Raw genomic sequence first — 17,417 nt, forward strand, 5'->3', positions numbered from 1 at the left:
ATGGAGATGGGTAAGTGAATTTCAGGATGACTGTGAGAAGAAAGATGAACTCAGTATTGGAGGTATTAAGCTTGAAATTCCTATGGGACATCCGTGTGGAAATGTCAAATAGATAAATGCAGATTTCAAATCGTGCCGGTTGTCTGGGACAGTCCTGGTGTACAACTGGTGCCTACAACTGTGGTCCTGGTGTAATTATTAATAGGACTGCTTTCACACTCCAAAATATCCCAATAAATTACATGGTTCTTCTAGTAGAGCTCTAAAACTCCAGAACAAGGGCTGTGCTGGTGAGTAAATGTTGGAGTCTCTGTATATAGAAATGATGGCTGAAGCCATGTGTTTGGGTAAACTTGTCAGAATGAATAGACAAGAGTATGTGTGTGGGCACGTGTGTGTGTGTGTCCTTTTTTATCCACCCTTAAAAAATGATTTCTAACTAATGGACCACAATTATCATAACCTCCACAAGACTGAGCCCAGGACAACTAGTTGGTGCCCAGTTACCACCACTGACTGCTCTGGCAGGGATCACAATAGAGGGCTCCAGACAGAGTGAGAGAAAAAGGTAGAACAAAATTCAAACTCACATACAGAACAGCAACAACAAAAGACCAGACTTGCTTGTCTGACAGAGAGTGGAGACATCCTAAGAGTATAGCCCCTGAATACTTTTTTTTTTTAATTGCGCTTTAAGTATAAGTTTACAAACCAAGTCAGTCTCTCATACAAAAACTTATGTTCACCTTTCTGTATACTCCTAGTTGCTCTCCCTCTAATGAGACAGCACACTCTTTCCCTCCACTATCTATTTTCGTGTCCATTCAGCCAGCTTCTGACCCCCTCTGCCCTCTCATCTCCTCTTCAAACAGGAGCTGCCCACATAGTCTCATGTGTCTACTTTATCCAAGAAGCTCACTCTTCACCAGTATCATTTTCTATCCTGTAGTCCAGTCCAATCCCTGTCTGAAGAGTTGGCTTTGGGAATGGTTCCTGTCTTGGCCTAACAGAAGTTCTGGGGACCATGACCTATGGGGTCCTTCTAGTCTCAGACTATTAAGTCTGGTCTTCTTACAAGAATTTGGGGTCTGCATCCCACTGCTCTCCCGCTCCCTCAGGGGTTCTCTGTTGTGTTCCCTGTCAAGTCAGTCATGGCTTGTAGCCAGACACCATCTAGTTCTTCCGGTCTCAAGCTGATGTAGTCTCTTGTTTATGTGGCCCTTTCTGTCTCTTGGGCTCATAATTACCTTGTGTCTTTGGTGTTCATTCTTTACTCCAGGTGGGTTGAGACCAATTAATTGATGCATCTTAGATGGCCGTTTGTTAGCCTTTAAGACCCCAGACACCACTCTCCAAAGTGAGATGCAGAATGTTTTCTTAATAGATTTTATAATGCCAATTGACTTAGATGTCCCCTGAAACCATGGTCTCCAAACCCCCATCCCTGCTGTGCTAGCCTTCAAATCGTTCAGTTTATTCAGGAAACAATTTTGCTTTTGGTTTAGTCCACTTGTGCTGACCTCTCCTGTATTGTGTTTTGCCCTTCCCTTCACCTAAAATAGTTCTTAACTACTATCTAATTAGTGAAAACCCCTCTCCTTCCCTCCCTTTCCACTCTCGTAACCATCAAAGAATATTTTCTTCTTTATTTTTCAAGTTCTTATAATCGCTGTCTCATATAATTTTGTCCTTTTGCAACTGAATAATTTCACTTAGCATAATGCCGTCCAGATTTCTCCATGTTATGAAATGTTCCACGGATTCATCATCGTTCTTTACCGATGCGTAGTAGTCCATTTTGTGAATATACTATGATTTATTTATCTGTTCACCCATTGATGGGCACCTTGGTTGCTTCCATCTTTTTGCTATTGTAAACAGTGCTTCAGTGAACATGGGTGTGCATATATCTGTTCATGTAAAAGCTCTTATTTCTCTAGGATATGTTCCAAGGACTGTACGGTAGTTCTATTTCTAGCTTTTTAAGGAAGCGCCAAATTGATTTCCAACGTGGTTGTACAATTTTACTTTCCCAACAGCAGTGTATAAGTGTTTCAGTCTCTCCACAACCTCTCTAACATTTATTATTTTGTGTTTTTTGGAGTAATGCCAACCTTGTTGGAGTGAGATGGAATCTCATTGTAGCTTTGATTTACATGTCTCTAACGGCTAACGATCGGGAGCGTTTCACTGGACACACTTTCAACTCAGTAGTGAAGTTACTGCTGAGGTTCACCCTTCAGCCAAAGATTAGACAGGTCTACAGGCCCAACAATAACACATGTGAGGAACTTGGTTCATAGTTCAATCATGTATATGAGACTAAGGGGCACAACAGCCCAAAAGCAAAGACGAGAATGTAGAAAGGGACAGGAAGACTGGACGAATGGAAACAGGTAACCCAGGGTGGAGAAGGGGAAAGTGTTTACACATTGCAGTGTTGGCAACCAACGTCACAAAACAATTTGTGTATTAACTGTTTAAAGAGAAACTAATTTGCTCTGTATGCTTTCAGCTAAAGCACACACACACATACACACACAAAAAATTTTAAACCAAAACAAATATATATTTCTAAAAAGAAAATAAAAAGTAGTTTCTGAATATGTCATGGAAATTAGTTTACAATGATATGTTTTTCCTGTACCTGTCCTTTCTATTGTAGAAAAAAATTTGTTTGAATGCAGAATATAACTCTTAATAACTAGATTCTTAATGTTCAAAAAACTAGTTATTCATCAATTATAATTATACTTGAAGGCATTAAGTCAGAAATTTGCTAAGTTAAATACCTTTTTTAGCTTATGCTGCCTATCAAAATTGAGGTGGCCATAATTACATGAAATCCTGTAGATAGTAAACGTGTTGTCAGCTTCTAAAGAATTAGGATCACATTACCTCATTGGCTTATTGGAATTAAAGGGATAAATAACCCCAAACAGGTCTGTAACCTATTAAATTTATTTTAATGAGAATCAAATACACTAATCTTAGCTTAAAACTTATAAAGACATTGGTAGTTGAAATGACAAGAACTTCGAAAAGTTAATTTACAAAAATAAACCGAAAAGGAAGTAAAACAAGACTCTAAGTGCATTTGGCCCTAGTTTTCTTTCTAAGATTAATTTAATAATAGCTTTATCTGATAATGTTCTGTAAATATTGTTGGATAAATTCATATTTTTCAAAATAGAAATCACTTTATTTTATGTTATAAATGTATAACAGGTAGTCATAAAAATTTCAGATAATGCAGAAAGATATAAAGTAAAAAATAAAAACAGAAATAAACAAGCCTGTAATACCATCTTTTAACATTTGGAATATGTCTCCTTTTTTTTTTTTTTGACAGTTTTATTGAGATGCTATACAATTGATTCACATAATATACAATTCACACATGGAAAATGTACAGATGTTTTTTAGTGCATTCAGAGAGTTATGTAGCCATCATCACAATTAAGTTTAGAACATTTTCATCATCCCCAAAAGAAAAATAAAATACCAATTAGCAGTCACTGTCCATTCCTTCCTAACACCTTGCATCCCCCCCGCCCCCATTGCCCCCTGCCCTAGGTAACAGCTTTCTGTCTCTAGATTTGCCTATTCTGGACAATTCATATAAATTGAATCATACAATATGATCTTTTGTGACTTGTTTCTGTCACTTAAAATAATGTTTTCTAAGTTTGTCCACATTATGGCATGTATCAGTACTTCATTCATTTCAATTGCCGAATAATATTCCATTTTATGTACAAATCACATCTTCACTTGACTTACCACCTGTCTGTCAGTTTGTCTTACCATGGTGGCTTACCTGTTGCTCTGATGCTGGAAGTTATGTCATCAGTATTTTACGTACCAGCAGGGTAACCCATGATGGACAAACTTCAGTGGAGCTTCCAGACTAAGATAACCTAAAGGCCTGGCTATCTACCTGCAAAAGTTAGCTAATTAAAACCTTATGGATCACAACAGAACATTGTCAGACTTGCTTGCTTTGTAGACATCATTAGAAGAGATCCATTACTGGAGAAGGTCACCATGTTTGGTGAAATAGAGGGTCAGTGAGGGCAAGGAAGATCCTCAGTGTGATGGATTGGCACAATAGCTGTAAAAATGGACTCAAACATGCTGGTGGTTTCAAGGATGATGCAGGGCCAGGCAATTTTTTCCTCTGTTGTACATAAGGTCACCATGAGTTGAAGTCGACTCTGTGGCAGCTATCTATTTTCTCTTTAGTTGATGGACATTTGGGTTGTTGGATGGTTTCCACTTTCGGCTATTATGAATAATGCTGCTATGAACATTTCATGTACAAGTTTTAGGAGTGGACAATTTGTTTTTTTCTTTTGAGTATATACCTAAAGGTGGAGTTGCAGGGTCATATTGGAAACCCTGGTGGCATAGTGGTTAAGTGCTACGACTGCTAACCAAAATGATAGCAGTTCGAATCTGCCAGACACATTGGAAACTGTGTGGGGCAGTTCTACTCTGCCCTGTAGGGTCGCTATGAGTCTGAATCAACTTGACAGCAGAGGGTTTGGTTTTGGTTTTTTTGGTAACCCTATGTTTCATCTTCTCAGGCACTGACAGACTGTTTTCCAAGGTGATGGTACCATCTTACATTCCCATTAGCAGCGTATGAGGGTTTCAATATCTCCATATCCTTGCCACCACTTTTTATTTTGTGTCTTTTTCATTTAGAGCTTCCTACTGGGTGTCGTTATAAGTCCGAATTGAATTTAACCAAGAGGTCGGCTGTTTGAATCCACCAGGTAGTCCTTGGAACTCTACGGGGCAGTTCTACTCTGTCCTATACGGTCACCATGAGTCGGAATCAACTCGACGGCAGTGGGTTTGGTTTTTTTTAAGCCACCTAAGAAGGGAGTGGAGCCCTGGTGGCACAGTGGTTAAAAGCTCGGCTGCTATCCAAATGGTTGGCAGTTTGAATCCACCAGCCTTTCCTTGGAAACCCGATGGGGCAGTTCTAGTCTGTCCTATAGAGTTGCTATGAGTTAGAATTGACTAGAAGGCAATAGATTAAATTTGGTTTTTGGAGGAAGGGAATGTCATGGATTGAATTATGACCCCCCAAACATGTGTGTATTAACTTGGTTAAGCCATGATTCCCAGTATTGTGTGTTTGTCCTCCATTTTGTCATTTTAAATTTATGTTAAAGACAATTAGACTGGGATCTAATACCCTTGCTCAGGCCACACCCCTAAACCAACATAAAGGCAGTTTCTCTGCGGTGTGGCCTGCATCACCTTTTATCTTTGAAGAGATAAAAGGATAGTGAAGCAAGCAGAGAGTTGGGGACCTCGTACCACCAAGAGAGCAGCACCGGGAGCAAAGCACATCCTTTGGACCCGGGGTCCCCGTGCCTGAGAATCTGCTCGACTGGGGGAAGATTGAGGAAAAGGACTTTCCTCCAGAGCCAGCAGAGAGGGAAAGCCTTCCCTTGGAGCCGATGCCCCGATTTTGGACTTTTAGCCTATTTTAGTGTGAAGAAATAAATTTCTCTTTTTTAAAGCCATCCACTTGGTGTACCTCTGTTATAGCAGCACTAGATGACTAAGACAGGGAGTTAAGTAGAGAAGGGGAGCATCTTGGAGCATTACAAATATTGGAATGAGAAAGACTCAAGGGAGACTGGAACAGAATATCCATGGAGAAAGGAAGAAAACTGAGTCTGTTTTTCTGGCGATCAAGTGAAAAAAGTGATTCAAGAATGAAAAAGTGGTTAAATGTGTCAAGAGCTCCTATGAATATAAGTTAGATGAGGACTGAAAATGGACCATTGGGTTTGGCATTGTAGAGATCTTTGACAAGATTGGATTCAGTGGAGAGGTGGGACAAATCTTACTGGAGCTGGATCAGAAGATAATGGAGTCGAAAAAGTGGAGACGATGGGAAAGAAAACTTTTGCAAGGAATATCAGTTTAAAAAAAACAATTTTTTTTTTTTCATCATTATAAAGGTGGCAGAAAATCCCAAAGGCACCAGAAGAAGGAAGATTAAGGAGAGTTTCTATTTAAATATGTGAGATGTTGTTGTTGTTAGGTGCCACCGAGACAGTTCCGACTCATAGCGACCCTATACACAACAGAACAAAACACTGCCCGGTCCTGCGCCACCCTTACAATCATTGTTATGCTTGAGCTCATTGTTGCAGACACTGTGTCAATCCACCTCATTGAGGGTCTTCCTCTTTTCCGCTGACCCTGTACTCTGCCAAGCATGATGTCCTTCTCCAGGGACTGATCCCTCCTGACAACATGTCCAAAGTCTGTAAGACGCAGTCTCACCATCCTTGCATCTAAGGAGCATTCTGGCCGCACGTCTTCCGGGACAGATTTGTTAGTTCTTTTGGCAGTCCACGGTATATTCAATATTCTTCGCCAACAACACAATTCAAAGGCGTCAGCTCTTCTTCAGTCTTCCTTATTCATTGCCCAGCTTTCACATGCATATGATGTGATTGAAAATACCGTGGCTTGGTTCAGGCGCACCTTAGTCTTCAGGGTGACATCTTTGCTCTTCAACACTTTGAAGAGGTCCTTTGCAGCAGATTTACCCGAAGCAATGAGTCTTTTGATTTCTCGACTTCTTCTTCCATGGTTGTTGATTGTGGATTCAAGTAACATGAAATCCTTGACAACTTCCATCTTTTCTCCATTTATCATGATTTTGCTCATTGGTCCAGTTGTGAGGATTTTTCGTTTTCTTTATGTTGAGGTGTAATCCATACTGAAGGCTGTGGTCACTGACCTTCATTAGTAAGTGCTTCAAATCCTCTTTCACTTTCAGCAAGCAAGGTTGTGTCATCTGCATAACGTAGGTTGTTAATGAGTCTTCCTCCAATCCCGATGCCCCGTTCTTCTTCATATAGTCCAGCTTCTCAGATTATTTGTTCAGCATACAGATTAAATGGGTATGCTGAAAGACTAAAATCCTGACGCACAACTTTCCTGACTTTAAACCAATCAGTATCCCCTTGTTCTGTCCAAACAACTGCCTCTTGATCTATGTAAGGGTTCCTGATGAGCAAAATTCAGTGTTCTGGAATTCCCATTTTTCCCAGTGTTATCCATAGTTTGTTATGATCCACACAGTCGAATGCCTTTGCATAGTCAATAAAACACAGGTGAACACCCTTCTGGTATTCTCTGCTTTCAGCCAGGATCCATCTGACATCAGCAATGATATTCCTGGTTCCACGTACTCTTCTGTAACCGGCCTGAATTTCTGGCAATTCCCTGTGGATATACTGCAGCAGCCTTTTTTGAATGATCTTCAGCAAAATTTTGCTTGCATGTGATATTAATGATATTGTTCTATAATTTCCACATTCGGTTGGATCACCTTTCTTGAGAATAGGCATAAATATGGATATCTTCCAGTCAGTTGGTCAGGAAACCGTCTTTCATATTTCTTGGCCTACATGAGTGAGCACCTCCAGTGCTGCATCTGTTTGTTGAAACATCTCAATTGATATTCCATCAATTCCTGGAGCCTTGTGTTTCGCCAATGCCTTCAGAGCAGCTTGGACTTCTTCCTTCAGTACCTTCGGTTCCTGATCATATGCCACCTCTTGAAATGGCTGAATATCAACTAATTCTTTTTGTTATAATGACTTTGTGTAATCATTCCATTTTCTTTTGATGCTTCCTGCGTTGTTTAATATTTTCCCCATGGAATCCTTCACTATTGCATCTCGAGGCTTGAATTTTTCTTCAGTTCTTTCAGCTTGAGAAACGCCGAGCGCGTTGTTCCCTTTTGGTTTTCCATCTCCAGCTCTTTGCACATGTCATTATAATACTTTACTTTGTCTTCTTAAGAGGCCCTTTGAAATATTCTTTTCAGTTCTTTTACTTCATCAATTCTTCCTTTTGCTTTAGCTGCTCGATGCTCAAGAGGACGTTTCAGAGACTCCTCTGACATCTATCTTGGTCTTTTCTTTCTTTCCTGTCTTTTCAGTGACCTCTTGCTTTCTTCATGGATGATGTCCTTGATGTCATCCCATAAATCATTTGGTCTTTGGTCACTAGTGTTCAGTGCATCAAATCTGTTCTTCAGATGGACCCTAAATTCAGGTGGGATATTCCCAAGGTCATATTTTGGCTGTCATGAACTTGCTCTGATTTCCTTCAGTTTCAGCTTGAACTTGCATGTGAGCAATTGATGTTCTGGTCCACAGTCGGCCCCTGGCCTTGTTTTGACTGATGGTATTGAGCTTTTCCATCGTCTCTTTCCACAGATGTAGTCAATTTGGTTTCTGTGTGTTCCATCTAGCAAGGTCCATGTGTACAGTCACCGTTTATGTTGTTGAAAGAAGGTATTTGCAATGAAGAAGTCGTTGGTCTTGCAAAATTCTATCATTCGATCTCCAGCATCTTTTCTATCACCAGGGCCATATTTTCCAACTGCTGATCCTTCTTCTTTGTTTTTCACTTTTGCATTCCAATTACCAGTAATTATCAATGCATCTTGATTGCATGTTTGATCAATTTCAAACTGTAGCAGCTGATAAAAATCTTCTATTTCTTCATCTTTGGCCCTAGTGGTTGCTGTGTAAATTTGAATAACAGTCACATTAACTGGTCTTCCTCATAGGCTTATGGATATTATCCTATCACTGACAGAGTGGTACTTCAGGATAGATCTTGAAACGTTCTTTTTCATGATGAATGCAACACCATTCCTCTTTGAGTAGTCATTCCCAACATAGTAGACTATATGATTGTCCAATTCAAAATGGCCAATACCAGTCCGTTTCAGCTCACTAATGCCTAGGATATCGATGTTAATGAGTTGCATTTCATTTTGGATGATTTCCAATTTTCCTAGAATCATACTTCATACATTCCATGTTCTGATTATTAATGGATGTTTGCAGCTGTTTCTTCCCATTTTGAGTCGTGCCACATCAGCAAATGAAGGTCCTGAAAGCTTTCCACCATCCATGTCATTAAGGTCGACTCTACTTTGAGAGGGCAGCTCTTCCCCAGTCATCTTTTGAGTGCCTTCCAACCTGGGGGGCTCATCTTCCAGCACTATATCAGACAATGTTCCACTGCTATTCATAAGGTTTTCACTGGCTAGCGCTTTTCAAAAGTAGACTGCCGGGTCCTTCTTCCTAGTCTGGAAGCTCAGCTGAAACCTATCCTCCATGGGTGACCCTGCTGGTATCTCAATACCGGTGGCATAGCTTCCAGTATCACAGCAACACACAAGCCCCCACTTACGACTAACTGACAGACACGTGTGGGGATTAATCTCTAGTCCTTAGAAAATGGAACAGGCTCTGTTCAAAATATAGCTGAACAGCCTGTTCCACTCTTAAACATAACAAACACCCTAATACCTTACAACATATTCTCCCCTATTCAAAATGGATGATTGAGACCTTGAGATGACATGACATGATGCTCTAAGTAATCCCTAAACATTTTTTTATTAAACCAGCTACACTGGTCTCTTACAAAGGGGTACAGAGCTATCTTAGCTCCTGTGGCCTTGGTCTCTCCTTTCTTTTTTCTTCTCTTGAGAAATGGCCTTCAGTCTACAAACCAACAAGAAGGCTGTCTGACATTTTTAATCTACAACTTTCTTACTCCCTATCTCAGCTACAGTAAAAAAGAAAAAAAAAAAAAACTTACTCCCCATCTCAGCTACAGTAGACTTGACAAAACAGTTCCACTAGCCGAGAGATTCTTTTGTGAGGTTTTTCAGCCTGTTACAAATATACTGATTAGAGCCCAGATGTCTGACATACATATCTTTAGTTTAAGTTTTTTTTTTTTTAGTTGTTTTGTGATGTATAAGACCATCTGTAGACTATGTGCTCAAAACATTAGGTAACCCTGATCTTCCCCATATAAAACCCTCCTATCAACAACCCTTTAGATAGACAAAATTTGAAAAAAACTTAACCTCCCCGTCTCTTGAATACCGGTATTCAATAAAGCCCTCTCTTACTGCTTACCTCCTCCTGTCTCAATATTAACTTCGCCACAGGCGACTTGAACCCGTGATTTGTGATAACAGTAGTAATCTCTACGGAAGCAGATCGCCACATCCTCCTCCCATAGAGCAGCTCCTATGCTCAAACCACCAGCCTTTTGGTGAACAGCCTAGCACTTAACCACTGGGCCCCCAGGGCTCCTGTACCACCAGGACCTTCAAAAGAAGGATAACAGCTCTATACTGTCATTCAACAATCCATTCTGAAGTATTCCATATATATGAATACCTTTGAAACTACTAAGTTCATTTTTCCTTCATTACAAGTGTTTTAGATCAGGCGTGGCAAACTTTTTTGAAAAGAGCCAGATGAAACACAAATTATGCTTTGCAGGCCATATAGATCTCTGTCGATGTTCTTCAGGGTTTTTTTGTTTGTTTGTTTTACAGCCCTTAAAAAAAAAAAAATTCTTATCTTCAACTAATTGGCCAGCAGAGTTGGCTCAGAGGACTTACTTTGCATAGCCCTATTTTAAAGGTTTAAATGAAACAACTTTTTACCTGGAGGTAAAACACAGGCACCTTGACTGAATTTTTTTAAAGACATTATTTCACATGTCAACAGTGCCATCTTCCAGCTCTATGAACTATTTTTGTACGAACATAAAATCAGTTTTTTGTTTTTCAACGTAAACTTTAAAAAAAACAAGAGCATCATTTAGCATGGTTTCAAATAGACCTAATCTAAAAAGGAGACGAAGTTAGGACCCTCGATCCTACTATTCTGTCTTTCACTGACTAGATGGTGAACACCTTAGACAAACTATATATCCTCCCTGAACCTTGGTTTTCTCATCTATAAGATAGTTCAACAAGGTCATTAATTAAGGTTTTTTTTTTTTTTCAATTCCAGTTGATTTTTTCCAAATTTTTATGAGTATATCTATGTTTTTAACACTCTTTCACAGAACATGCACACGCTGGTAGCGTGGTGATTAAGAGCTATGGCTGCTAACAAAAAAAGTTGGCAGTTGGAATCCACCAGGCGCTCGGTGGAAACCCTATGGGGCAGTTCTACTCTGTCTTACAAGGTCGCTGTGAATCAGAATCCACTCAACTGCAATGGGTATGGAGTTTTTTTTTTTTTTAATATGGAATATTGTTTGGGTGCTAACCAAAAAATCGGCAGTTTGAACCCACCAGCCACCCCGCAGGAGAAAGACGTGGTTGTCGGCTTCTGTAAAGATTACAGCCTTGGAAATCCTATGGGACAGTTCTACTCTGTCCTTTAGGGTTGCTATGAGTCAGAACCTACTCAATGCCAGTAGGTTTTTTATTTCTGTAATATGAAAATAGGCCCATTTATGACACACTTTTTCGTAGTTCTCTTTGTTTACGAATATGAGTTCGTTTTGTTATATGTTGTGTTTGAATTTTCTTCAGAAAAAAAAATCTTAATTTATACATCACCCTGTCCAAATAGCCACCGCCCTCAACAACACTCATTGGAAAAATTTTACTGAACTGTGAATAAAAGTAAACTCAAGTAACTGAAAACAAGTTTTTAAAAACATTCTGTAAAGATAAGTCTGCATGCTTTGGTTAAGTTGGGGTCAAGGCCAAACTGAGCATCCAAAAGTTAATGGAGAATAAGCACCTCCCAAGCCTCTACCATCCTGTTACTGGGGTGATGACTTAGAAGCAGTACAGGCTCAGAGTCTGGGCAGCTCTTTCTAACTTGCTCATGCTTTGACCAATACTATCTCCTATTGCACACTCGGCACCTTGGGTTTACCTGGATTACTATTTCATTTTTCATTCATATCTGTCATCAACTCTTGTTTCAAAATGCCTTTCTCTGATATATCACTTCTTATTTAGCCTTTCTGGCATCCACCTAGTCGAGATGCTCAACTTCCTAGCCCTGCATTATGAAAATAGCCATCATAGTCTATTCCTTTTCAAAGAATGCTCTGAGAATTTGCATCAGTTGGGATGCTGGTTAAACATGCTACCTCCTAAGCTCCATCCTGTGGAATACCACTGTTCAGCAGAAAGATAACACGAGTGGCATGTATAATTTTAAATGTCCCTGAAGTCACGTTAAAGATTTAAAAGAAAACAGATTAATTTTAATAACACATTTTATTTAATCCAATTTATGTCAGAGATTCATTTCAATATACATACAAACCAAACAAACCCAGTGCCATCAAGTCGAATCCGACTAATAGTGACCCTATAGGACACAGTAGAACTGCCCCACAGAGTTTCCAAGGAGCACCTGGTGGATTTGAATTGCCGACCTTTTGGCTAACAACCTTAGCACTCAACTACTACGCCACCAACATATATAATCCATTAAAAAGCATAGGAATACATGATCCTTTATATTCTTTTTTCTGTATGTCTTTGAAATGTTATGGATGTATTTTACACTAGGAGCACATCCCAGTTCAGACAAGCACATTTCAAGTGCTCAAGAGCCACATGTGGCTAGTGGCTGGTCTACTGGACTGAATCAAACTGGAGGAGAAGGGAATATAAGCAGGAATTTGCATATTTAGCAAGACACCCACGGGATTCTTCTACTTAATTTTGAGAACAACCATTCTAGGTTGTCCTGTGCACAATCCTTTCTACCAACATTATTGAACTGGACTTGAAAAAATGTCGCTTTCCTGGTCTCAATTGCTTGGTGGCAATCCAGTCAGCCTCTAACTCATGGTGACCCCAGGCACAATGGAACAAAGGCCTTTCTTCCTGGTCTGTCTTGGTCTGGAAAGCGCTACTGAAACCTGTTCAGCATCACAGCAACACACAAGCCTCCGCTGACAGATGGTGGTGTCTACAAGTGAGGTGCACTGACCAGGAATTGAACCTGTGTCTCCTGTACGGAAGGTGAGAATTCTGCCACCTCTAAGACCCTAGAAATCTCTGGTGCCTCCAGCTCAATCAACTCAGACGAGCATTCAAAGCTCGCTAAAAGTGACATAACCTCATCCACCCAACATACTCTCCCACTAGGAAATGTATTAGGTTCTACCATGAAGCTACCATGAGGCAAATATTCAGACATTCATCTATGCAGCACATATTTGTGGAGCACCCACTAAATGCCACCATGGATCCTACACAAAAATAGGGAATATATAACACAAATCCTGATGAAGCAAGTAATATAAGATGCTATGAGAATACATGAGAGGACTTCGTACAGTCTGAGGAGTCAAAGAAAGTTTTTCTAATAGTAACATTTAAGTTAAGAAGGGGTGTGAGTATAATTAGGAATCTGACCATCAAAAAGAAATTTCTAGACATGATGAAAAGCCCTTATTCTGAAAGAATAATGAAGCAGAGAGGTTAGGAAAGTAATCTGAAAGGAGGCTGTAGAGGTTGGCAGAAGGCTGAAAAAGCCTAAGTGGCAAAACTTCCGTTGTTCTTTGTTTTTTTTTCTTGCATGCATATTTAAATAAAACAAGACTACAAACTTCTCAAAAGGTAGACTATCGCTTTTATGCGTTATTTTTTACTTATATCTTCTCCTAGAGTACAAAGAAAATATTCAAGAAACACTTCCTCCAGGTACGGAAACAAACAAACAAACAAACAAAAGCCAAACCCACTGCCTTCGAGTCAATTCCAACTCATAGTGACCCTGTGGTTAATGCCTGAAAATTCTGTTAATTTCTAGAATCTCCAAGTTATACTAACAATTATTTGCATTTTCTGATAATTTAAAAATCATACTATCATGAAACACAAAGAAGTTTTTCCTGAGGTGCTGAGTTTTAACATAAAGTTAGTTCCTTCGAAACAGGCAATTTTTCTATGGGGAAAGGTGGGCACCAAGCCTTACCATCATGATGTCAGAATGCGGGCCCCAACTGAACTCCCTGGAAACCCTGGTTGCTTAGTGGTTAAGTGCTAACCACTGCTAACCAAAATCTCAGCAGTTTGAATCCACCAGGCGCTCCTTGGAAACTCTATGGGGCAGTTCTACTCAGTCCTATAGGGTGGCTAGGAGTCAGGTTTTGTAAGCGGAGCTCCCAGTGGAAGGGGTGAAGGACATCCAGCTTCCTTGCCTCTTACTCACTTCCCCTGACATCACTGTTCTTCACATCAAAACTGGTGATTAAAAAACTCAAAAGAGACTAAATGATGTAAGATTTTACTGGGTGAACTCAGCCTATTATCCATTCTACTCGTAGTTTGCTCTTCAAACTGATTGAAATATGCTATTTCACTGCGTGAAAGGCTCCCAAAATTCCTGCCCTTCTCTCCCACAAGAGCACACCCTGTAGAAACAATCCCTACACTGACAGCACTGGGGCAGAACCTGTGATTCTGAGGGGATATCACTTTAAAGGGGTTTTTATCACTTTCAAGATTAGGTCAAAAGGGAGATTATGTGAATGGATCTGATCTAAAAGCCAGCCCTGATCTGACTTGAGTCCTTAAGACTCCAGGACTTTCCTGAAGTCACAGAGCTTGGAAGTGAGAAGGCCTATGGAAGGGTGGCCTCCAGCAAACAATTAGCAAGACAAGAGGGACCTCAGTTGTACAAGGGAAGGGAAATTAATTTTTCCAACAACCAGAAAACGTGGAAGAGAACTCCATATGTCAGATGAAACCTAATCAGCAGACACCTTGATTTTAGCCTTGTGAGACCCTAAGCAGAGAAAGCAGCTACGCCACGCCTTCTGAGTGAGGAAACTGAGATAATAAATGGGTGTTGTTTTAAGCCGTTGAAATTATGCTCATTTGTTATGTATCGATAAAAAATCTAATACACACACTCAGGCATTTCTCACATAATTAAAGAACATAGCATGTCTGCTGGATAGTCTTTCAGACTTCAGTTTACAAATAATTTCCTTCTTAATGACAAACTTAAAATGTCCGATGTCTCCTTAATACTCCTCACTGTAACATAAAAAAAACAAAAAAGAAAACTGTTGCCATCAGGTGGATTCCAACTCATAGCGACCCTGCAGGACAAACCAGAACTATCCCATAGGATTTCTCCAAGGAGCAGCCTGTGTATTTGAATTGCTAACCTTTTGGTTAGCAGCGGAGCTCTGAACCACTGTACCACCAGGGCTCCCACCCTAACTATTGAATTTGTGAGTCAAATTCACCTTCAGTGTTGAAGGGTCTTTTTGGTGATGTGACCTTAGTTCTGACAAACCACCAAAGGATGGGAGGGTGAACCAAGTACATTTTGCCCAGTGAGACACAGCCCCTGCCACCCCAGGCTCTGCTCCGCTGCTTTGATGGGGCCCTGAGCTCAAGACAGATAGGCACATGGAAGAGAAAAGTGGATTTGGGTTCATTCTTTCAATTCCTAATCCAATTTCTTTGGGGGAAAAAACATGATAGCAGACTTAGCGATCGAGAAATAAATGCTGTACTGCATTGGGCAAATCTGCTGCAAAAGATCTCTTTAAAGTGTTAAAAAGCAAAGATATCACTTTTTTTTTTATTGTGCTTTCAGTGAGAGTTTACCAACCAAGTCAGTCTCTCATACAAAAACTTATATACACCTTGCGATATACTCCTAGTTGCTCTCCCTCTAATTAGGCAGCACACTCCCTCCCTCTACTGTCTGTTTCCTGTCCATTCCCCCAGCTTCTGATACCCTCTGCCCTCTCATCTACCCTCCAGACAGGAACCACCCACATAGTCTCATGTGTCTACTTGATCCAAGATGCTCACTCATCACCAGTATCATTTTCTATCCCATAGTCCAGTCCAAACCCTAACTAAAGAGTTGGCTTTGGGAAAGATTTCTATCCTGGGGTAACAGAAGGTCTGGGGATCATGACCTCTAGGGTCCTTGTCGTGCCAGTCAGACCATTCAGTCTGGTCTTTCTATAAGAATTTGGGGTCTGCATCCCCCTGCTCTGCTGTTCCCTAAGGGGTTCTCTGTTGTGTTCCCTGTTAAGGCAGTCATCAGTTGTAGCTAGGTACCATCTAGTCCTTCTGGTCTCAGGCTGATGCAGTCTCTGCTTTCTCAGGCCCTTTCTGTCCCTTCGGCTCATAATTACCTTATGTCTTTGGTTGTCTTCATTCTCCTTTATTCCAGGTGAGTTGAGACCAACTGTTGCATCTTGGATGGCTGCTTGCTAGCATTTCAAACGCCAGACACCACTCTCCAAAGTGGGATGCTGAATGTTTTCTTAACAGATTTTATTATGCCAATTGACTTAGATGTCCCCTGAAATCATAGTCCCCAAACCCCCACCCCTGCTATGCTGGCCTTCCAAGCATTGTTTATTCAGGAAACGTTGCAAAGACCAAGGTGCAGCTGACCCAAGCCATAGTATTTTCAATAGTCTAAAATGCATACGAAAACTGTACAATGACTAAGGAAGACCCAAGAATTGCTGCATTTAAGTTAAAGCGTTGGTGAAGAATATTGAATATACCACGGACTACGAAAAGTATGAACAAATCTGTCTTGGAAGAACATATCCAGAGTGCCCCTTCCAAATGAGGATGGTGAGACTTGTCTTAAGGATTTTGGACATGCTGTCAGGAGGGACCAGTCCCTGGAGAAGGATATTGGAATTAGTAAAGTACAGGGTTAGGGAAGAAGAGGAAGAACCCTAACAAGATGGATTGACACAGTGGCTTCAATAATGGGCTCAAATATAGCAACAATCGTGGGGATAGCACAAGACCTGCCAGTGTTTCCTTCTGTCATGCACTGGGTCACTATGTGTCTGAACCAACTGGAAGGCACCGTGACAACATGGGCACCAGGCTCTAGAAGGCAGTGGCTTGGCTGCTCGGCGTGCACTTGCTTCTGGATAAATTTCCACCATGCATCTGCTACTGGGCAACATGAACAAGTATGAAGATCTATGGTGCCACTTTAGGTGCAGCTGGTAGGCAGTTTACATTAGTTTGAAAATACCTTTAAAACTCAAAATTGTGCTCCTTGCTCGCTCAGTCCATACGCGTAGTAAGCGGACGCAAAAATAGGAATTGCCCATCTTCTCCACTCTGCCCCACCGAGTCGATCACGAGGAGAATCTATCAGCCAAGGAGCAAAAACCCACACACATAACTGAAACCCCAGTAACAAGGCCAGGTCTCCGGACCGCGCCTGCGCATTTAGCCAGCTCTGGACAAGGCGAGGGAGGGAGGGCGGAGAGGAAGGCCAGGGCGCCGCTGCGTGGGCGGGACAAGGAGATTCATCGCGCCTGCGCGAAGGGCAAGACTGCGGGCTGCGGCGTAACGTTCGAAACAAGTGGCGGCGAAGCGCTGCGGGATCCGCGGCAGTCGGTGTTTGCCCGGTGTAAGCCGCGCCTTCGTCTGTGGGCCGAGCCATGGCGCTGCAGCTCACCCAGGAGCAGGGTGTTACCCTCCGCGAAAGCGCCGAAATCGTGGCCGAGTTCTTCTCTAAGTCCTCCTGGTGCGGGCCAAGGTTGGGGAG

At 41.1% G+C, this 17,417-nt stretch overlaps 2 protein-coding genes across 2 annotated transcripts in view; both read left to right on the forward strand.

The window, feature by feature from the left end:
• The window catches only part of LOC126076831 (mitotic spindle assembly checkpoint protein MAD2A-like), a 132,858-nt gene that overhangs the window by 102,662 nt on the left and 12,779 nt on the right, over positions 1 to 17,417 (forward strand).
• The window catches only part of LOC126077504 (mitotic spindle assembly checkpoint protein MAD2A-like), a 23,445-nt gene continuing 6,028 nt past the window's right edge, over positions 1 to 17,417 (forward strand). Inside the window, exons 1-2 of the mRNA XM_049887047.1 lie at positions 1 to 10; positions 17,100 to 17,396. Of these exons, the coding sequence (XP_049743004.1) occupies positions 1 to 10; positions 17,100 to 17,396 (307 nt within the window). The remainder of the gene's footprint in view (positions 11 to 17,099; positions 17,397 to 17,417) is intronic.

The sequence above is a fragment of the Elephas maximus genome, chromosome 5 (assembly GCF_024166365.1).
Source record: "Elephas maximus indicus isolate mEleMax1 chromosome 5, mEleMax1 primary haplotype, whole genome shotgun sequence".
In the NCBI taxonomy this organism is placed as follows: Eukaryota; Metazoa; Chordata; class Mammalia; order Proboscidea; family Elephantidae; genus Elephas; species Elephas maximus.